The sequence below is a fragment of the Rhodnius prolixus genome, unplaced genomic scaffold (assembly GCF_049639745.1).
Source record: "Rhodnius prolixus isolate KJV_2025 unplaced genomic scaffold, Rpr scaffold_13, whole genome shotgun sequence".
Lineage (NCBI taxonomy): Eukaryota > Metazoa > Arthropoda > Insecta > Hemiptera > Reduviidae > Rhodnius > Rhodnius prolixus.
Window position 1 is genome coordinate 1908714 of NW_027411583.1, and position 22337 is coordinate 1931050.

Genomic DNA, 22337 nt, shown 5'->3' on the forward strand with positions numbered 1-22337 from the left:
CTCCATGAAGCTATCTAAATCCCCTCTCCAGCGGTTGAGAAAAATCGGTCACTTAGTAAGAATAAGAAACGATATATCTGCGTATTGGTGTGTCGCAGAATGCTATTTGCCTTATTTTTGAAAATTGCAATACTCAAGTACATTACCAGCAGCGCAAAACATTACTTACGCAAATCCATGCTAAAATCAGACAACTATTGATGATACTATTCGGCCCTATACAAAATTTCCACGTAAACAATTTTAAATAGTTTCTCCAAATTTGTCAACTGATTTGAATGTATACAGTAGGTGCTTATTCTGACGGCCAGCTTTATTAGAAGGTCAAAGAGATTTGTTTCACTTCTTTCTAAATGTTGAAAACAATGTTAATGATTTTAAAGAGTTACTCCAAATTTGTCTGATTTGAATGTATACAGTAGGTGCTTATTCTGTCGACCAGAAGCTTTAGTACAAGGTCAAAGAAATTCACGTCTTTCAAAAATTTTACGTTTCAGTAGAAATTAATTTCCACATTTGATGTGCTTTTCTCTAAACCGAATTCTCAATATGTATCACGTCTAACTAGAAATAGTAAACAAGAGAAAATTCTGAAAGAAATAAGTAAATTAGTGTAGCATAAGAAATTAACTATGAATTTTTTTACAAGTGTCTAAACCCATTTAGTGACAATGCGAATTTTCACCCTGACCGAAAAAAAACGAGAAATTTATTTTAAAAGACCAATTTCTTTAACTAATTAACACTTAAAAATGTGAACTTTTTTTTAATAACACCTGTAAGTGATATAAGATTTGTATATCATTTTGTTTTAAGTCCTGGATTAAATTGAATAATTTGAGTGTGGCACAATAAAAACAACCTTTATTAAGGCAAACTGTTATTATTTGGAAAATGATGACAAAATCTGCACAAAACTAGGTCAATTTTGACATTGTTAAAACCAATGTTTACTATTTGCTTTCAGTAATAATCACGTTAATAAAAATTATTAGATAATTCCAATTCATTTCATGTGAAAAGACAAATTATAACAAAAAATAAAAACTATTTGTTTTTATTTAAAAAAAAAAAAAACCTATTTAAAATGTATAAAATTTTATTCTTAACAATTATAATTAACTGTACAATTTTATTTTTACTTTTTCTTTTTTAAACATAAATTATTTAGGTTTTGTTTTTGAAACAGGTACTCATATAAATAACGGAAACACATCTCCTGCTTCTTCTTAATTTCAGACAAGAAAGTGCATCAGATTAAAAGAATAAACATTCATGCTGATACCACTATTGCTATTTAAATTGGAAATTTATGTTCCAATATAACGGCTCATAACAACATAAATGTAGGATTTTAATTATGTTTTACCGCACTTTCGGTAGTAATGATCGTCTTACAAGTGGTCAGTTAGTTTTTGTGAGGTTCGTTTTGTATGTACAAATATGTTGGGTTTGCTTTTTTTCATTTTGTTTTGTTTTTTTTGTTTTTACCATTTTTGTTTTGTTTTAATAAGTTCCTTTGCCATATTTTCAAAATCAGGCTGCCGCTTCTACTTCCATATTAGCTGTCTCCTCCTTGACAGCCTTCTTTTTCTTCTTCTTTGCCGCTTTAGGATTTGCAGAACAGTTCAGTACGCTCTATAAATCACATAATATCAATCATGGTATTAATACAATTTTAATATCAAGATATTGTTTTCTGTAAACTGATACTAAAGAATAAAATTCAAGGATATATTTATGTAAAAAGTAAAAATATTTGTATTAGTAAATAGAAAAATAACAATATTAGCTTTAGACAATGGTACAAGTGACTGACTGAATAGTTTGCACCAAAAAACTCAAATTTAAACTCTTTCTCTGAGTTTATCTGTCGTAGCACACATGTTTATGGCACTGGTTTCGACCTTTCTTCCATTATCAGAGGTATTCCACTTACGATACCGTCTCCACTACACTTGCTGACTGATTGAGGGAGCGTAAGCGTGTTATTCAAAATGTTAATGAGTCGTAAAACATTTTGAAAAAATAATGAAATAAAAATTAATTAAGCGTAGTAATAATTTAAAGGTTCTGTACCTTTAGTACATATATAATGTTTTTAAATTATAAAGTTAGGGTTATACTTAATAAGGGGGGCGCGAATTCAAGCAGAAAACACAGAATTATACTTAATTAGATTTGTAATAAGAAATGAAAATTTTTATATTGATGAATATGTCCAGCTGCGAAAATTATATAATTTTTTTTGAGTTATTGCTCTTGCGTTGCATTGGATCGCGAAAAAGGATGAAACATTTGCTAGGTCCACTAATTAGATTCTTACGCAACAGGGATACGAACCGCTGATTTGCAACGGTAAGATCCACGGTTAAGGAAGCCAGCTAGTTTAAAACCCGGATCATCCAGTACAACTGAACTAGCGAGTTACATTCTTATTACTATTATTATTAATAGCTAATTGGGACAATTTAAAATGCTTCCACAGAATTTTCGTAAAAATAGATTTATAAAAAGCCTTTTGGACGTTAACTTTTTTCGAATTAATGTATTTTAGATACTTAACAGAAGAAACAAATTTTGAATTAATAGCTAAATAAAGTTTTATAATATGAACTGTGTAAGTAAAAAAAAGGTCAGATTTACTAACAAGAAAAGAACATGAATGATTTAGTGCCAAAACAAAACTACTGGATATTAACCAAAACATAACATTCTCAAAGTTAAAGTCTAAGTTAGTTAAGGGAGAGAGCCAAAATTATTTAAATAAATAAAACTATTAATTTAATAATAATACTAATAATAAAAACTTACCTTAATTTCAGGGTCGTCTATACTATATTCGGATTTGTATAATTCACTTTCGAAAGGAAGTCCAGTAATACGATGAGGCCCATTTGGCATCAGTAATACTGTGAACTTGAATTGCACTACAATTTCACCTGAAAAAATTGTGATGTACTAACTTATTTTGAATAAAAGTTTTCTTATTTATTTTAAATGTTGTTCATCCATTGTTATGTTAAATTGAGGTAAGCCCCAACACTGTGGCTGTCTGTATATCACCTTCAAAATCCAATATTAATAAAAAAGTTTGAAAAAGAATTTTTCTATGTATATTTTTAATTCCATTTTCATCAGTAGTATATTAAAATGACTGAAAACCATAAAACTGTTTTCCAAAAAAAATGAGGAAAACAGACACAATCATTCAGTTTATTAGCATCTATGATTGAGGTTTCTTAAATGCAGATTATAATGAACATCTTATAGATAACAAAATAGGTCATAATTAAATTGAATGTGTTACGAACAGCCAAAAGACCGGAATACCCTAATTATAATTTATCCCTTTTTTTGATTCTTAACTGGGAGAAGAAATATTTTTGTAGAAAAACATCGAATACAGGAAAAAATCTCATTTTTCTATTTTATTTTGTGGCGCTTACGTCAACATTTTAAGCTCTTAAAGCATTTTCATTGCACTTCTGGGCATTGTTTTTTCGATTCAGAAAACACGGTTCATCAAGAAAAGTGGGCTGTTAGAAGCTACAATAAAGAAAAAATCGAAGCCTATAAAATTGATTTCAAGAAAAATAAAATGCAGTCAATATACACCCAACTCTTTTTTTACACGGTAGATGCGTTCCTTAGAGGGGGGGGGGGATGGAGTGCAAAAATACATGCAACATATGGTAAATTCGGGGATGTGTTCCATAACTTTAAAAAACCGTGCAAAAAAAGTATCAATGAAATCCATATTACATATTTATAAAACAATAACAATTCATTTTTATTACAATAAAAAAAAAAATAATAAAATTAGTATACAGTGAAATTTCAGTCTAAAAGTACAAATACAAATTTAAATTGAAATTAGGTATAAAAATCAATTGATAACAAGCGTGCACGATTATTACGAACTGGATCATAAAGGCTATCATCAGTAGATATTTGTCAGTATATACTCTGAACTATATACTGAACACTTAACACTGAATAACGAAATGCTGCGTTAAAGTTGAAGTACAACAAGATAAAGAAAAGTGTGATAATAAAATTTGGGTATTCCCCGTTAACTTCGGAATACAAAGTAAACAATCCATGAAAATATGAGATGCCAACAAGGCCAAGTCACTTACATATCTGTGGGCGTAAACCGACCGACTTCTGATCGCAGATTCAAAATTGGAATTAAAAAAAAAAAGTTTTCTCCTTATTGGTGGACCGTGTAATTTCAAAATCGCGTAGAAAAAAGAGTTGGGTGTATCGGTAGGGCGTTAAAAGTCTATCTCTGGGCGCCTATGACAGACGCTGACTCGCCATAATAAATAGTAAAAAACTTTCTAAGCTAACAACTCATTTGGATGGACTAGGGGCTTCTAGCACTAAGGGAGAGAATATGCCTGCCAATACATGTACGTGAACCATATGGAATTTAAAGTAAACTTAAAAACTTATGACACCATTTGAATAATAAATCCACTGCATTCGAATATTTTAATTCGTATTCTAAATGGAGCATATTTTTATTTAAAAATACAAATTATAAATAAATTAAAACATTGTACAAGAATACATACTTGGTTTTTCATATAGGACTTGGAACGGTTCTATAAGTTTGTGACTGACGCATTCATTTACACCCATTCTTGCTTTCTTTTCATCCGTGAAGCTTCTTAAAGTAAATGGCATTGATCCATGTTTATCTCGTACTTCAGAATAGAAAGTACGCGATGCTTTTAACTTTAACTGATAAGTTTCATCTGTTTTTTTGTACACTGATACTCTAGTGTCCATTTCTCTACCCTGTAAATACAATGCATAATATTTCAATTAAAAAAACAATCTGCTTCCAGCAATAAAACAACTTTCTCTTACTATAAGTTTTCACGTTTCCTACAAATTTGAAATTTTATCAAATGAAAGATCATTTGAAAGATGTTGACGCACCAAAAACGTTAGGCCTCTAAGTACGCACTTTCGTTCACGCGATTTTCTTCAAAATCAAAATCTAATAGGACAATACATTACACTAAAATCGCCTATGATTGCACTTTCTCTTAGAGATGCCTTTTATAGAAAGTGATTCAAATAAATAGTTACTTCACTTTTTTTAAGTACAAAGAAATTGTTAGAGTGAGAACTTCTTGGCATTTCTTTGTTTCTGAACAAGTGTTTATCGACACACTAGTCGTAGTAATTTACTGAAAAAAACACACCTTTATTGGATACCATATTATATTTCCGGTAACAATGACCACCAAAAATAAAAGAAAGTAAATATTACTAAACAAGAAACCAACAAACCAAAAATATCTTCATTAACCATAATAATACTTACCACCCCTTCTCCTGTGCTAACTAGCACATCCATTGCGTACACTTCATGTGTTTCAAGATCAAATTTTTCATGTTCTCGCTTTTGAGCGTCCGTTGGGTTTTGTATTATAGTTTTTTCACCATCAATTTTACCTTGTTTTAATTGATGGGAAAGCATACCTTCTACGGGTTTGCATTTGTACGTTTCGCAAACCTTCTGTACAGCATCAGTTATGGCGTAAGTCTTTAAAATGAATAAATAAACATGTGTGGTTATTTAAAAAAATCTCTAAACGCAAACTTTAACAAGATTGGAAAACTTACTTGATTCCCCGGTTTAAGTAACCTTAATGCAACTTGGGACGCATAATGAGCAGCTAAAATTGCATCTGCTTTGCGGCCACTGACTTTTTTTTCTGGAGTTGCTCCTAGAATTATCGTGTGAGCTACCACTGCTATGAACCCATCAACGTGAGCTCCCAAATCTCTTTAATAATCAAAATTCAGAAATTTAGACTATGATAAACATATGTACATCCTAATTTATAAAAACATTCTTTTTTTCACACTGAATTAAACTATTAAACAACTTGACGATAAAAAATAAATATGAAGTATTTTCCACTTTTTTACAAGGAATTTAAGTAGAATGAAAAAATAACTGCCAATTTCAGTCATGATATATTTTTATTCGACCTAGGGGCTAGGTCATCTTCAGGGATTAATTAAAATATTTCACACCATTAAAGGGTTGGTGTGTCTTCTGTCTTGTCTGTTCATGGACTCCAGTTCATTTTTATAATAAAAATATATCATGACTGGCAGTTATTTCTTCATCCTACTGAAACTATGAATCAATCACCAAAAATAATGAACAGTAAGGGATTTAAGTTAATTGAAGGTGGAAGTTCTTGGTGGCTAGCCTTTAAAGGATGAAGGATTTACGTAATTCCAAAAGTGCTTCTAGCTTGAAAAAGAACAACGTTCAGATGGACGGATTTCTTTAGAGGTCTTTTCATGAAATCATACTAGACTAGCATCGTATGTATTTCATTTCAATCAGCTTCTTTGTGTGGTCATGAGAAAACATCTATAAACAGGTAGGAAGCCAGAGCTAGGTAAAAATGTTTATTTCCAGATATTAATCTACATTTATTTGGAATAGCAAAAATCAAGCTTTGGGTACAGCTCAAACGTGAAGGCGAAGTTGGAAACAACATTGTCATTAAAATATATATGACCATTTGTCACTATGCAGTAACTAAAGATGAGAATCCTTAAGCGTCACAGAATATTTGATAAATTAGGATTGTCTGTAAACAACTTGCGTGCTGTCTGGCTGCAAGAAGCTGCCGATTATTCGCGACTCTTCAAAACCGAAGAGTTAGTAACCAAAAGTCTCTAAACCCTTCTTCCAAACTTTGATTATCGTTGAACTACAGAAGATATTAAAAAAATAAAAATTTTAGGATCTAGTCTCCCAAATTTATATATGGTCACAGATTCAGTCGGAAATTTGGACTACAAATAAAAAAAAAAGATGTGCTTCCTGAATTGAAGGACCATTTTAAACTAAGGTGGCATATAATTATTTTTGAATTTCTACTTTGCTTTGCCCTTGAAATTGCTCACAATTAGATGATAACCATCAGAAAATACTTTGCAATAATAGTTTTTTATGTTGCAAGATTAGAACAAATTGAAAAGGAACCGCAGTGCTTCATATTTTTACCATGTCAGTCTTCATAATTTGTCCAAGCAAAAGTTAAGTTAATGATAATGCCCAATAAAAACCCGATTTTCCACTGCACCTACGCAAAATCAATAGAATAAAATGGAATCATTACCTTAATACCCGGAAAATATTAACGGATTTACCTTTAAAGTATGAAACTAATACTTTAGGAAAGGTGCAATCGGCATTAAAAACACCAATTTATCATTGGAATTACGACGTTCAGTAGTATAAAATAACATATTATTTAATATACGCAAACCATACATAACTCATATACCCTGAGTATAAAGAAGAAAAAATATATTCTTACACTTTAACTACATCACCATCCTTTAGTATAAGATCTGGTTCGCTGACCAATGGAGAAAAATGGCAAATACAATTATTCACCGAAATACATGTTGGAAATGCTATTCCTATGGAAAATGTAGAGAATTAATGTAAGCAAAAAATTAACTCAAATATAAATCCATTACTACTATATTGAGAATAATTCGTACCTTTGCGAAGTTCTTTCTCTTTTTTAAAAACTTTACTAGTCTCTTCTAATAAAAGGTAATCACCAAATTCACAAATTTCCCTCACGGATGCTCCAGGTACTGACGCTTCAATTACTTGCTTTAATACCCCTAAAGATAAGTTTAATACTGATTGACAGTTCAAATACACATTTAATAAATGAATGATTAATTTTTATTCAGATTTCATCAATTGATTGATGAGGTTACCTAATCAATCTAAGTCAATTAAAAAATTCTCAATAAAGATTGTAATGAAATATAATTTTTAACGCCACTTAAATTCACCTAATTTTTTAGGTGGTACTCGTTATATTACTTTTCCCTGCAGTGAAAATAATAGCTTTTCTTTTCCCACTCACTATTTTGTTTTTAAACTCAACTTTTTATAGCTTTAAATGATTATGAAATTTTAATTTAATCAAAGAATACAATAAAGTTTTTGTCTAGAAATTTAATGGGAGCAAAATAGTCCACATGGCTGAATTGCTTACGCCAGCAACACAAGGAACCACATATGGACCCACACCAACTACCTCTTAATATAGAATAAGTTTTACCTCAAAAAAAGAACTTTATTTTCATTATACCATTTTAATGGTAACTTACGATTTACAATATCACCAGCCATTTTATATTTTGTGACAACCAAATCCTCTGCAATTGTCTTCTCAGATTCATCTTTGTCCGCCATGATAAACAGCCAACTTCACACAGGACACTCCACACTACACTGTTGAAGCGCCAAGAGTCCTGATCAAACGTTTTCATTCATACCATTATTATGTTGGCAATACTACTATTAATACGTTTAATTTATATTTCTTGAGAGAATTGTAAAAAATTAACGAGTTCTTTAAAGATGAAAGTTACATCTTAATTGTCTTTGAAAGTTTATAAATAATTTTTAAACTAAAGAAAATTTAGCATCACTGATTACAAGAATAATGGTTTTGTGATAATAATGTTCTGCGACAGATAGCAGCATTAGCCTGTTTGTTAGCTAGCAAAATCACAGTGCAGCCTTCGTGCTGATTGCAAAGTGAAACAGAAGTCAACTAGGAACTAGGTTATGTTCCAATACAAATGTTTATAAATCAAAATTTTTACTAGTTTAAATTTTTCTGTTTTTCGTAATAAATATTAAATTCTGGCAGTTAAGATGATATGGAAGGGGGAAAATACTTGTGAGGAGGATGACTGCGAACCTTTAAACACTATTTTGTTTGAAAAAGGAAAATCAAGTGTTCTTGTTGATGGAAGAGGCTGTACTAAACCTGAAGGAAAGGTTTGCGACAAAAATTATATTAAATTTGCACTAGTATGTTAAGTTGTGCATTATTCACTCAATACACTTCATTTTATAAAAATAATTTACTGTATTCCTTTATCTTAAATTTCGCATGGCAGTGATTAAAGAATTTTTTTTTTATTACAATTAGTATAAATTTGTACACTCACTTTTATGTAAGCATTCTGAGCAGAATTGGAAGTGGTTAAATGTTTTTGCCCAGTAATTTGCTTGTCTGAGAAAGGCGATTTTCTGATGCGTAACAAAATGCTTCAAGCGTGTAGAATTGGATTCAGTATATCAACCACGTTCTTAATTAGGTATAAAGTACATAGACCAGAACAGAATTCAAACTTCCTATATGTGGGATTACGTAGTCATAAATTTGTTATAATTAAAGTATGGTCTCTACTTTTTACAATAATTTAAAGAAGTTTTGTAGCAATCATTTTACGTATTTGTTAGAAGTGATCTATCTATTCGATAAAAGAGTGAAGTGTCCTCTTATAGATTAGATACGTATGTGATTTTATTAGTAATGATAATTGCTTTTATTAATTGTTTTAATTTATTTTAGTTGCAACATTTTTTATTTATTTTCAGTTGTGAATTTTTTTTATTTGGTTTTGCGGTTATTAATTCTGTAGGACTATCATGACAAATACACAGGTAAGTAACAATTTCAATGTTTTGGCTCTTTTTAATTTATGCTAATTACAGCCCCTAAATTGTTTGAAAGGAATCATAAATTTGCGACCTCTATTCTTTTATTATGTTAATGGGATATTTTTAATCAATAATTGTTTGATAAGAGGTCTACAATATACTGTGGCTATCAATGCATTTTTTTACTTTTTTGTTTCTAGTTATGGTTTCGAGGAGTAAGAAGCTCTAAATTTAGACACGTTTATGGCCAACCTTTAAAACGGGAACGATGTTATGAAAATGTGAACATTACAAAAAATGCCCATGATTCTCATTTTTGTGCAGTTAATCCAAAATTTATTGCAATTGTAACGGAAGTAGCTGGTGGAGGAGCATTTATTGTATTACCTTTAGATGCTGTAAGTAATTTTCAAATGTGATTTACAAAAGTCTTTTGTATGTTAAAAAAAAAAAAAAAAAACATTATTATTAATTGATTGCAGACTGGTCGTGTAGAAGTGAATGCTTATAAAGTAACAGGACATTCAGGACCTGTTTTAGACGTTAAATGGAATCCATTCAACGATAATATTATTGCATCATGCAGTGATGACTGCACCGTAAGTTTAAATTTATATAAATTTGCCAAATTACCATAATGAAGTAAAAACTTTCTATTAAAAGTCTCACATTTTATTACTTCATGTTTCAACACTTCCAATCTTTATAAGAAAACATGATACCACAGGAATTTCTCTGAATTTAATGAAAAATAAATACAGCTGCTTATCATATGTGTGCCCAGTTATAGATGAAATGCATTGCTTCCGATATTACTAAAGCTATAAGCAAAAAATGTAGTTCTCAATCGATAATGCTTTTTTCAAAAATAGTAAAAAATTTCAATAATATACATACATATCTTGATTGAGATGGGATAACTCACTGGATTTTGGCGTTCTATTTACTCAAAGAAAACAAATTATGTGGCATTTCAGCTACTAGTGTGACTTATTCTAGTAATACGCAAGCGTCTTATAATTAGGACATTCTGGCATTCCCACGCGGAAATCCTGGTTTGAATCGAGCTGAGGGCCCTTTGATTTCTCTTCCTAGGACAGTCTACAGCTCAATGACCAGTGTTGCCAGTAATAGTGATCCTGTCGGAGGCTGACTAGGCACTGAAAAAACTCTGGGTACAAATGTTAGATATTGGTGTTCTGTAAATTAAAATAATTAAAAAAAACAAAATGAATTTTTAATTTGGAGGATGGAGTGAGTAATTGCATTAATTTATTTCCTCCAACTTATCGATTTTACTGCAATATGTATTTTAAATTTACGCTACTAAAACAAGAAGTTTTAGCCATTGAATTATAAAAATTACAGACTTTGAACAAACGTTTATACGTCATACGATATTGTATAGTATGAAAAACTCTGTGGTTGATATAAAAATTAAAATATCGTTTCAAGTAACCTTTTTTTATATTTCGTAAGTTATGTAGTAGGGGATGACGGTCGTTTTTAACTCTTAATAAAATAAAAATTACCAAAACATTATTTCGTTCTTCTCTTTACATTAGCTGACTTTAAGCACTGATAGAGCTGAAGTATGAATGCTATTTAAAAAAAGAAAATTTAAATATTTCTTATAAAATACTATTTTTTCTTTCATCTTGGGTCAATAAAGAATAGTAATTGTATTTCAAATATTCGTCTTGGTTAAACTTTAGAATGGAACCTTAAACATACGAATCTATGCAGAAATAGTGTTATGAGCATGTATATATAAATACAAAAATTTCACAGATAAAACTTTGGTACATACCAGAAGGAGGATTACAAACTCATCTAACCGATTGGGTGGCCGATCTTCATGGACATAAAAGGCGTGTAGGATATATTGAATGGCATCCAACTGCTGAAAATGTCCTGGCTAGCGTTGGATTTGATTATTTGGTATTTTTTAATCGAAATTTTAAAACAATATTTCATTGTTTTGCATTATATATTAAAAAGTATTTTAATTGTTGCAGATTATCTTGTGGGATGTTGGTAAAGGAGATGCACTTCATGTTATTGACTGCCATCAAGATGTAATCCAAAGTCTTTCTTTCAATAGAGATGGCTCTAGGCTAGCTACTACTTGTAAAGATAAGAAATTGAGAGTCATCGATCCGCGTACAGGATTTGTTATATCTGTAAGAACATACATCTATATGTATTTAAATTATTATTATGCTGATTAGGTCTTTCTGACTTAAGAGATTGTACGCACAAATCATTGGCTTTTATAGGAAGGACTTTGCCATAATGGCAGTAGTCGCAGCAGTAAAGTAGTTTACTTGAAAAATGGGCTTCTTGCTACTGTTGGATTCTCTAGATATAGCGATCGCCAATTAGCCATATGGAGTGACAATTCAATGGAAAAACCATTGGCAAATGAAGTTATTGATTCATCTTCAGGTGTCATATTTCCTTATTTTGACTACGACACAAATGTGTTATTTTTGGCTGGAAAAGTTTGTAATTGATAATTATTTAAGTTTGTATTTATAATTTAATTATTTTGTTTAATAACTTAATTTAACTTTTTCAGGGAGATGGAAATATTCGTTACTACGAGGTGGTTGATACAGCACCGTGGATACATTTTTTAAATCAATATCTTTCCGGACTTCCTCAGGTAATTTTTAAACTAAGATATATGCTGCTAATCTTTTCATGTTCGTTTTTTTTTTTTTTTTTAATTTATAAATTGGTTTTGAAAGAGCAATTTTACCTTGGAGGTAAAACATTTGGACACAGATGTGGGTCCCTATCAGTAGCCCTGATAGATAATTACGATAGGTAGCCACACTCGGGGGGCGATATTCTATAGTAGATATCAGCTGTAAGGTAACTGACTGTAATGGTGGCCTGTTGCCGCTGCCTTCTTAAGTTTGATAATATTTGGTTGATAGTTCAAATGTGCCATTTATGACATTTAGTTCAGGAAATTTCAAGCGGCGCTGTCCAATAAAAAATAAGGGTTTGGTTGACCCCATCAACAGAACCTGCCATTGAACTGTATTGATTATCCCCCCCTCCACTGTATTTCACATTTACAACGGTTAATATTTCGAAAAATTTTAAATTTTGAGTACTGATTGACCATTTAAAGAATTATTGGGATATTTTCTATTAAAATGCATTCTAGAGCATTTCAAGAAATTCGTATTTTCTTTAGTTTGACGCAATTCTCTTTATCACTACTTGATGAAGTATTATTATAAATCTAGTGCATTTACCGTTCTTAGACTAATTTTTATCTGAAACATTTTTTGTTGGAAGTAGATTTTAGGATTGTTCTGAGGGTCTAAACCTCCTTATGAAGTGCTATTCATGTAAATAGAAGAAAGAATATAACCAATTTCAGTCATGTTTTGCTTAGCTTTCGACCTAGGGAGCATTGAATTCGACATTAAAATTGAATACTTTTGTTTATTCCTATTATAGAGAAGTTTGGGATATATGCCAAAGAGAGGCTGTGATGTTAATAAATGCGAAATATTTCGCTTCTACAAACTACACACCACCAAAGCTATGTGCGAACCAATTTCAATGATAGTACCAAGAAAGGTAAATTTACTTCTTTTTTATTTTATAGCGCAGCTTAAACAATAAGTTTTCAACCATTATTATATACCATAGGTTAAATTTTCGTTAAAATGCTTCGTTTATTTTCTTAGCACCTTTACAGTATATAAAGTGTATGAAGTTGAAGCAATTATAAATCCTGAAATTTTAGTTCTAAATTATTTGTCACTATAAAATAAATAAATAATGATAATGATCTATCTTATATGACGGTAGGCGCCACGGTAACCGAGCAGTTAGTGACGAGACCTGTAAAGCTGATATGTATTGTAGTATGTTTGCAAGTCGCCTCCGCCCACGACACCTAATCGGTAGTTGGACGTAAAGCCTGCCTGAAAAGTTAGGCAATTACTACTATCTTATATGAGTGTGTCTTTCAGTTTCAAGACAACCGATATCCTAAATTTATTAATTTAATTACTTAATCTAACTAGGTATAGTCAGTAATTTCCAAATAGTCTTTTTAATAAACTTCAGACAATTTTCCTACTTACAGTTGCACTTAGTTATAAAATTGAGCTCTAAAAATTAAAAAGCTTTATTCAAAAGAGAAAAGTTATAATTTCCTCATTAATAATCGTAATAAACGGAGATATTTTTAAAAGCACAATGTTAGAGACAAATTTTTAATTTTTTAAATAATATGTACGGGTTGCTATAGTAATCAAGGCTGCTGTTATGATTATGTACTATTATGATTACTGTTGTACAAATTACCAAATTATTTAATTTTTTTTATATAAAAGAGTGATCAGTTTCAAGATGATCTTTATCCGGATACCGCTGCTCCTCTACCGACAGTCTCTGCTTCTGATTGGTTGAATGGCGTCAATCGACCACCGCAGTTAATGTCCTTAAAAACAGGTAATCCAATGTATATTTATGTTATAATTTTTTATTTATAAATGGTAATAAAAAACCCCTTATAATATTTTTCATTAACTATTTACTCTAATGGAAATATAAAATTTATTTGGATAACTGCATGCTAGCTCTTCATCTACGAATAATTTTGCTCTTACCATTTTTATTACTTACGAACACTTATTACAGGAGTAACCATACGCACTCACAAACCCAAAGTACTCACAGCCAATGAACCTCTACAAAACGGAGGTTCAGACAACAAATATCACGTTAAAATGGCATTTTTGACCAAACAAACTGTAGCCGATTACAGACCATTAGATGTAAGTAACTCAAAAATAATTTTCTTTGCTTGGTTTGTTTAGAAGAATGAATAATTTGTGTATTCAAAAAAAAATTATTGCATGTATTTTCGGATTTGATATAAGTAAAAATAAACTTCTTTATAAAATTGTTGAAGTAACTAGGATGTAAATCATTGTTGAATGCATACTACCCTGTTCAATGAGAATCTTGTCTTGTACGTTAAATAAGCTACTTTAACAAAAATCTGGTGTGAATTACACTATTACCTTTGACTCCATAATTACAATTATTAATTATTGGGAACGTATACATATTTCGAAAGATGGTTCCCTTTTTTTCGCAATATACCTTTTTAGAGAAAGAGAAAATAGAAACTTTTATATGTATGGTTTAACTAAAATTACAAATCCGATTTAATATTAGATAATGCAATACTTTTTCTTATTTCTCTCTGCGACCCATTCAAATATTGTAAAATTTAACAGATTCTTAATGAAACAGGTTTTCCTTGTAAGTATTTTTAGAGAACTAGTGAATGAACGTACCTCACAAATAAAACAAATAGACTCATAGGTAGTTTAAGTATGGGAAAGAATCTGATTAACCATGACGTCAAGGTTCTCAGATGTTAAGAGTACCTGCTTTGAGACTTTTCTCTGTAAATAATTGACCAGTATTGTAGTTCCATAATGATTTGAAATAGCGCTGCCACTATCATTCTCTATGAACGAATAATATACGAATAAATTTTCCAGCTCACCATACGAATTAGTACTGAGTGATTATTTGTTGTGTGAAATCAAGTGATTAATCAATGGTCATATTATGGCTGTTATAAATAATTTTGGTGCTATTGATTTTTTTTTTATACCCTTTGTAAATAAAATGTTGTGTCCTCTGGGGCTCCCAAAAATTCTTTAAATCTTAGTTGAAATTTGTATATACACATATGTTTGTGATTGTTTTAAGTTAATTAAATTAAATATTCCGTTGGTTTCATAGCATATAATCATAGCTTTTTGTTTGTGGCACAGCAAAGGGAGATGCCTATTGTACCGGATGTTGTGCAAAATACTACCCATTTTATACAAAGTTCTACACCTGAAATTATGGTAAGAAGAATTATTTGAAATTTATATAAAAAACCAAACAAATCAGAAGATTTTTGTGGTTATTGATTCAAAAGTTCCAATTTATCCCATTTTTGGTATTATACGAGTATTTATATATTGTCGCATATTTTGTAAATAATACACACCTGCAGCTTGGGTCATAATTAGAAATGATTATGTTCAAATAAAATTTTAGTAACATATTTAGAGTTACTATTGAGTACAGACTACATTCTTTGATAAAATCCGGTAAATTTACAAAAATGTAATCGTTGACAGCTCAGGTATTGATTTGTATTTTTTCTTTTAGTATAAAATGTGAAATTTCATAATAATTTGTTCAGTAGTAAGAATGTCATAACAAATATTGCACAAAGGCAGCCTGTTCTCTGCATAATCTGCTTGGCTTTCTAGGCATTGTTTTTGTAGTGTCTTATGTTATGCTATATTTAGTTCATTAAAAATTATTAAATTAAATCCTACTTATTACATTATGAAATTAACATTAAGTTCCTGACTTATATGATTCATATCCATTATATGATTAAATATGAAAAAAAAATTATCTCACTGTATTCTATTTTTGGGACTATTATTATTATTATTTTTAAATGTTTTTCAGACCTTATAAAAAATAATAATAAAAAAAAGAAATAAGTTCTTAAGTATTCGATTACAATTAATTACCTTTTTTTTATTTTAATTTTTTTAAGGGAAACGCTGAAAGTGAAAAGATTGTGAAAACTTCAACTAATCAAAGCACAAAATTTCAAGAAATTCAACGAAAATTTGGGAAAACTGTATTTTCAGAAGAAAAATCGCACAAAATTAATGAAATGGACCTTGATAATATACCAAAGACATATAATCAGGTAGACGCAATTCCTTTTGTTATATAATTTTACGCTAAAATACGTTTTAAATCCATCTTAAGTTTTCATCTTTTTCAAATAATTTACCTTGGAGCGCCAGGAGAGAATAATAAATGATTATCATAAATTTGTCTAAATCAAATCATAAGTACATATCTATTTATATTTTTATTGGATAGCTTTGCAGTTTCATCCATTTATTATGCCACTAAGTTAACAACGATAATATCTCTTAAAAGAACAGTAGAATATGATAAATAGTTTTAAGGCTTGTTACGTGAAATAAGTAGACGATAAAATTTTATAAAATGCTAAATTAAATGAAATAGAAACTGGTTTCAGTACATGTGACAATTATTTTTTAATTTTCAGTTACAAAGAGCTTATGATAGACTATATGAAGAGGTATTAATTTTAAGAAAACAACTAGCAAACAGAGACAAAAGGATTGAAGACTTAGAATCTCAGGTTTGTCATTTCAAAAAGTTAACTAAAGGTATTTAAGCAGAGAATGAGAGAAAAATCTAATTAAATTTCTTATTATTTTTAAAACTTGATGTTCAACATACTAGCAAACCAAGATTAGTCAGGAATGTTAAAAAGAAATATATTTCTATGTTAAGAGATTTAATTCAGTTGAAACTACTGCCATTATTACATTTAAATATGCAGCCATAATTTCTCGACAATATTTAGTTCATTATCAACAGATTTTTATTAATTAAATGTTGTGATAACGTTCTTTGTATTGTCGTAATATCTCTCCTTAATGATTTTAAGTAAGATTTAACAGTAATTAGTAAAATTGTTTTTATTTCTTAGATGATTGGAACATTCCAGACTAAAAGTACTTTTTAAAAACAGCCTTCATTTATCATATTTTATGCTTTAAACTGTACTGTGGAGTAAAGTTTTGTCATTTTATTATTTGAAATGTTCAAATTAATTTGTGGAAGAGATGGGTTCAAAAATCTTCATTCCACTTTTTACAAATTTTGCAATTTTTTCTATAAATTTTGATTCCTCTCTTAAAATTAGCTATATATCCAAGGAGAAAAAATATTTTAGAGGTATTTTTCCTTTAGAGAAATTAGTTTTTTCAGTTTTCTGAAAAATGTGTGTGTTTTTATTTTTATAAATAATTGAATGAGTTTTTGCTACTCACCTCTTTAAACATTAGGCACAAAGGGGGTAGCGGAATAAGAGGGGTCTGGCGGCCCCCACCGGTTTTGATACAATCGACCCAAAAACCTTGGAGGAGACCGAAAAAATTTTTTTTTGAAATTTTTTCCGACCCTCTCCAACCCCATAAAAACCCGTAAACGAGAAAAATGTGTTTTTTTGATATTTTAATTTTTTTCGAGCGTTCTAATCATTTTAAAGCGGTTCCATCGCAACTAAAAATTTATTTTGGATGTGTAGATGTTCCCTGAATTTTTCCGGTTTTTACTGTACAGTTAAATGAAGTGAAACATAGCTTTGAATCCAAAAAAATCGTTAAAAATCGGGATTTTTTAAAAACAAGTCTTCGGCATTTTGGGCTGACTCGATGGAAAATGACGGCCTAACTATGGTTGAAAGATATACTCTTACTCTACAAAATGGCGCAATTGAAACTCAATTTGGTTGCTTGTTGTCTGCGATAACTCATTCATCATTTGGAAGTTTCCGTTTTTTTTGGTGGCATCTCTGTTTTAGCTAAAAAAAATTTCAAAAAATTAACATCTTCGAGAAAATCAAACTAAAAAAATGTGATATGACGTTTTATCAACATATACTTTTATCATCAAATTCAAGATTATAATTACCTCAATGAATTGAAAATAAAAACAATTATCCGTGCATTAAAAAAAAAATTGAAAAAAAATGAATTCTTCGTTTTTTGTTGACAGCATTTTTAACAGCTGTCAATTCTCGAAACATGGTTTTGACATCAAATTCTTGATCAGCGATTTAGAATACCTTTGTACGAACATTATTTTTGGTGCTTTTTTTGTTTAATTAAATTGTGACTTATTTTATAGGCCAAAATCGCATACCTTTTAAATTCGCGTTTTACTCAAATTGAGTTATCGCAGACAACAAGCAACCAAATTGAGTTTCAATTGCGCCATTTTGTAGAGTAAGAGTATATCTTTCAACCATAGTTAGGCCGTCATTTTCCATCGAGTCAGCCCAAAATGCCGAAGACTTGATTTTAAAAAATCCCGATTTTTAACGATTTTTTTGGATTCAAAGCTATGTTTCACTTCATTTAACTGTACAGTAAAAACCGGAAAAATTCAGGGAACATCTACACATCCAAAATAAATTTTTAGTTGCGTTGGAACCGCTTTAAAATGATTAGAACGCTCGAAAAAAATTAAAATATCAAAAAAACACATTTTTCTCGTTTACGCGTTTTTATGGGGTTGGAGAGGGTCGGAAAAAATTTCAAAAAAAATTTTTTCGGTCTCCTCCAAGGTTTTTGGGTCGATTGTATCAAAACCGGTGGGGGCTGCCAGACCCCTCTTATTCCGCTACCTCTTTTATGGAAGAAACGACTCATTTTTTTGTTTTTTTAATTCATTTTTGGGGACTTCACTTCCCAAATATACGTTGTCTGATCTTGTAAGGGAAATTCTTGATAATCTTATCTTTGTTGAAATTTGATTAAGAAAAAAAAACTATTTTACAGATATAATACAGGTATTTGTAACAATAAATATTATCCATTGCACAAAATAACATGTAGGATACAAAAAAAAAAAAAATTACTTAATTCAAAAGAATTTATCTAGTTGGTAGAGCATTATACATTCCTCATGTATTAAACGTGGCTTTACAACTATCGTCTAATCAATTTTAAGTTAAATGGCAAAATTAAATAATAATTTTACTTGAGTAAATGTTGTACTTAAAAAAAAGTGTTAGCTCTTTCACTATTTTAAAGATTGTTGATAAATTTGTATAAGGTTGGCCTTCAACTTATATATTATATCTGTATTATGTATAAATAATAATAATAATAATAATAATAACAATGTAGCTGAATTGTTTTTGGAAATTAAATTTTGAAAGAGCAATGTTTCACCTCCTTTTTGATAAAATTATTGGAGTCGGAGTAAATTAGAGTTATGGATAATTGAATGAACTTCTAAAAGATTATCATTTAAGTAATAAATACTTAAGGAAGCAAGAGATTATTTTATCAGAATATATTTTCTTTTCTTGCATTAAATTAATAAGTGTATTTTTCTTGTTAGGCAGTTTTGCCTAATGTTTATTTCATTTATATAATGTACGCTGCTTTAAGTTTGCATTTGATTGTTCTTTAAAAATAATTTTAAGCATTAAATGTTAGAATTATACAATGACACACTTCTTTTTTTAAAAAAGGCTAAATTTGACACGTTCTTTTACAGTATAATTCACGTTACTTCTTATATACTTCACTCCAAATCTTATAATAAAATTTTAATTGAGAATTTTTTATCTCTCTTAATTCAATTATTACTTAGAGTTGATAAAAACATCTGGTTGAGAAATCAGAACTTAGAAACGACCGGCGAATTAATATTTTCTAGTTTTTGTCTAATTTTTTTTAAAAATAAGTAAATAACAAATTATTCAAATGTTTAATGAAAATAAGCTTAGATGTGTAGAATTTGAAAAATACCAAACACGCTTACAATTCTCCTTTTTATGTCTTGCCTTGAAGTAATATTTTATACAACTTACGATAAAGTACGTTTGAAATCTATAATGTTGGATATAGATCTTAAAAAATAAGGTCTCTTTTGTAAATGAGACATGCACATTGACATACATACATACTTACACAATGACACATTATAATTGAACACTTACTTGTCTTCTGGGTTCTGAATATTTGTAACGTGGTAGGTAAATAATAATAATAATAATAATAATAGTAATAATCACTCAGGTGACTACTGCCTTCTGAGTTTGCACCCATATGGACCGATACGTTTGGCTATTAAATAAAACAAAGAGAAAGTAAAATCAATAATTTAAACTTACAATAAATAATTCAAGAAATTAAAAGAATAGAAAATAAATGTAAACTAGTTGGGGTGTAACGATTTATTTAATTATATTTGAAATTAAGTTCCGCTAAAAAAATGAATGAATAACGTAATTCTTTCATTATTTAAATCACATAAAAAAACATTTTTGGGTTAAAAAATAGTCTTAAAAATAAACAAACAAAACTTTTAAATAATGGTCTGTTTGAAATTACATACTGCAAATCATAAAAAGCTATTAAACCGCTATTTATTTTACTGTTGGATCAGGGAATTAGAAGACGGATCCCTCGTTTAACTTTAAAAGTAGGAAGACTACATTATTTTAAATTAATTTCACTAAACCAAATTTAATTTCATAATCAACAAAGTTCGTGACATGGAGCTCTTCCATTCACGTCACTTTATTTAATCATACTAAGAATTAGTTTAAAGTCTCCAAAATTATCAACCTATACAAGTTTAATGCAATATGCAAACTATAAAAGATGTAGCACTTTATTTTGTTTAACATAATTTTTGTGTAAAATACTTATATGTTTTTGGTTTCTCAGCCAATTGGAAGTTAGCCATCGTTTGGTTCTTAAAAAATTATTTAAAAACACACTTCGTGTATAAAACTATATTAATTCAATTATCTTTTACACTTAGATAAATTTAATCTATCATCTTTATCAACTGCAACATAATTCCTTCAGCGTCCATTACACTACTCCCTTTAAGTTGATAAAATATTTTAAGCCCAGATTAAGTGCATTAAATTACTTAATTGGCCTACTTTTAGAAAAGATATTTAAATTTGATAAAAAAAGACGTTCACAAAATTGTAAGAGGCCTCGCTATTTTGTTACTTAAAAAGAATGATAATTAAAAAATAAGATATTTTTAATTATACGAAAAAGAAAAAAACGCTAAGAAAAGAAATATATAATTATTTTTTTGCTTTAGATATTTTTGTAAATTATGTGCTAAGTAAGTAAATAGTAGTTTCAAAAAATGTTATCAACCCTAATTTGTAAGTGTTGAAAGAAGCACGTATGTAAGTCAACTTTTTTCTGTGTTGAAAAGAAGCACATAAGTTAGCTTTATTCTATCAGAATTCTATTATTAGCTTCATAATGTATTTACAAAATAAAAGTGCCCTTAAATATGAATCACAAATGTAAAGTAATGTGTGAAGTAATTATATACCTGGCAACAAGAAAAAGAGGCACAAGTTAAAGTAAAATCAGTTTTTGTGTGAATTTGCAATAGGGTAATGTTTTATTTCTTGATTAATATGCGTAAATTATTAAAAAGTTGGGACATGAAACGAGAAACGAGGTAATCATTGGGGACCTAAGTGTATTGTTTTGGTAAGTGAGCATAAGCTTACGCTAAATAAAAATAAGATACTTAAATTGATTGTAAAAAATATTTTTAATCATAAAATTATATATTGCCATTTCGCTATGTCGTTATTATAATTTCGTTTTTGTTTTCTGACTTTTGTTTTATACTTTTGAAGTATTTCTATTTTGGTAAGATTTTTTTATAGAATAAAAAAGTATATAGCCGATCAAATATTCTTATGAGTTGATATGTTTTAAAGTTCATAATCTTCTTGGGTATATAATTAAAGACTTGAAGCGTCCTTTCTTATTAGATCTTTAAATCACTACTTTTCATCCAGTGGTCCAATGAAGAATGATTTAAAGAAGAACCAAATTTTTATGTAACTACGACAGAATTCGAACAGTCCATCTAGTCAATATTAACATTTTCTTACTATAACTTGACATGATGTAGCTCTTAAAAAAGTCAATACTTACTTTAAGTAGTTCCTAGCCAAATTGCTGTTTAATTCAAATGTATACAGGGAACACCTAAGAGCAAAATTTTTAATTGTTTTTAGTGAACTTCTTGTCTGTCACCCAGCTTATAGATGTGTTATTGACAGTAGTTACCTTAAACTATAAAATACAAGCAAATCCTAGTTTAGTTTCTTAAATTTTGC

General features: G+C 29.4%; 2 protein-coding genes across 6 annotated transcripts; one reads left to right on the forward strand and one right to left on the reverse strand.

Moving 5' to 3' along the window:
- Positions 1 to 863: 863 nt before the first annotated feature.
- LOC141447906 (proliferation-associated protein 2G4) lies at positions 864 to 10289 on the reverse strand. Its single transcript, XM_074115843.1, has 9 exons — positions 10169 to 10289; positions 8188 to 8331; positions 7561 to 7689; positions 7371 to 7476; positions 5647 to 5809; positions 5345 to 5566; positions 4584 to 4809; positions 2815 to 2942; positions 864 to 1638 (listed from the first exon to the last, which is right to left on the reverse strand). The coding sequence occupies exons 2-9, from the start codon at positions 8270 to 8272 to the stop codon at positions 1537 to 1539; spliced, it is 1161 nt and encodes a 386-aa protein (XP_073971944.1). The 5' UTR covers positions 8273 to 8331; positions 10169 to 10289; the 3' UTR covers positions 864 to 1536.
- On the forward strand, positions 8551 to 21998 carry LOC141447898 (coronin-2B-like). 5 transcript variants are annotated; one of them, XM_074115819.1, is made up of 14 exons: positions 8552 to 8866; positions 9736 to 9933; positions 10018 to 10134; positions 11327 to 11476; positions 11554 to 11718; positions 11815 to 12039; positions 12117 to 12203; positions 13016 to 13138; positions 13903 to 14020; positions 14210 to 14346; positions 15364 to 15441; positions 16155 to 16313; positions 16686 to 16781; positions 17136 to 21998. In XM_074115819.1, the coding sequence occupies exons 1-14, from the start codon at positions 8741 to 8743 to the stop codon at positions 17169 to 17171; spliced, it is 1815 nt and encodes a 604-aa protein (XP_073971920.1). In that variant the 5' UTR covers positions 8552 to 8740; the 3' UTR covers positions 17172 to 21998. The 5 variants fall into 5 exon arrangements, with proteins under 5 accessions (XP_073971921.1, XP_073971920.1, XP_073971924.1 ...); XM_074115821.1 differs by adding an exon at positions 9473 to 9538 and having other exon boundaries at positions 8554 to 8866; positions 16686 to 21998; XM_074115823.1 differs by lacking the exon at positions 15364 to 15441 and adding an exon at positions 9473 to 9538 and having other exon boundaries at positions 16686 to 21998.
- Positions 21999 to 22337: the final 339 nt, after the last annotated feature.

Excerpts from the sequence above, each read along its gene's own strand:
- LOC141447906 (XM_074115843.1), bottom strand. The coding sequence starts at position 8,272 with ATGGCGGACAAAGATGAATCTGAGAAGACAATTGCAGAGGATTTGGTT. Across the intron at positions 5,567-5,646 it reads TACTTAAACCGGGGAATCAA|ACTTACGCCATAACTGATGC; the intron begins GTAAGTTTTCCA and ends TTCATTTTAAAG. Across the intron at positions 4,810-5,344 it reads TTAGCACAGGAGAAGGGGTG|GGTAGAGAAATGGACACTAG; the intron begins GTAAGTATTATT and ends TTGTATTTACAG.
- LOC141447898 (XM_074115819.1), top strand. The coding sequence starts at position 8,741 with ATGATATGGAAGGGGGAAAATACTTGTGAGGAGGATGACTGCGAACCT. Across the intron at positions 9,934-10,017 it reads TTGTATTACCTTTAGATGCT|ACTGGTCGTGTAGAAGTGAA; the intron begins GTAAGTAATTTT and ends AATTGATTGCAG. Across the intron at positions 16,782-17,135 it reads TTGAAGACTTAGAATCTCAG|ATGATTGGAACATTCCAGAC; the intron begins GTTTGTCATTTC and ends TTTATTTCTTAG.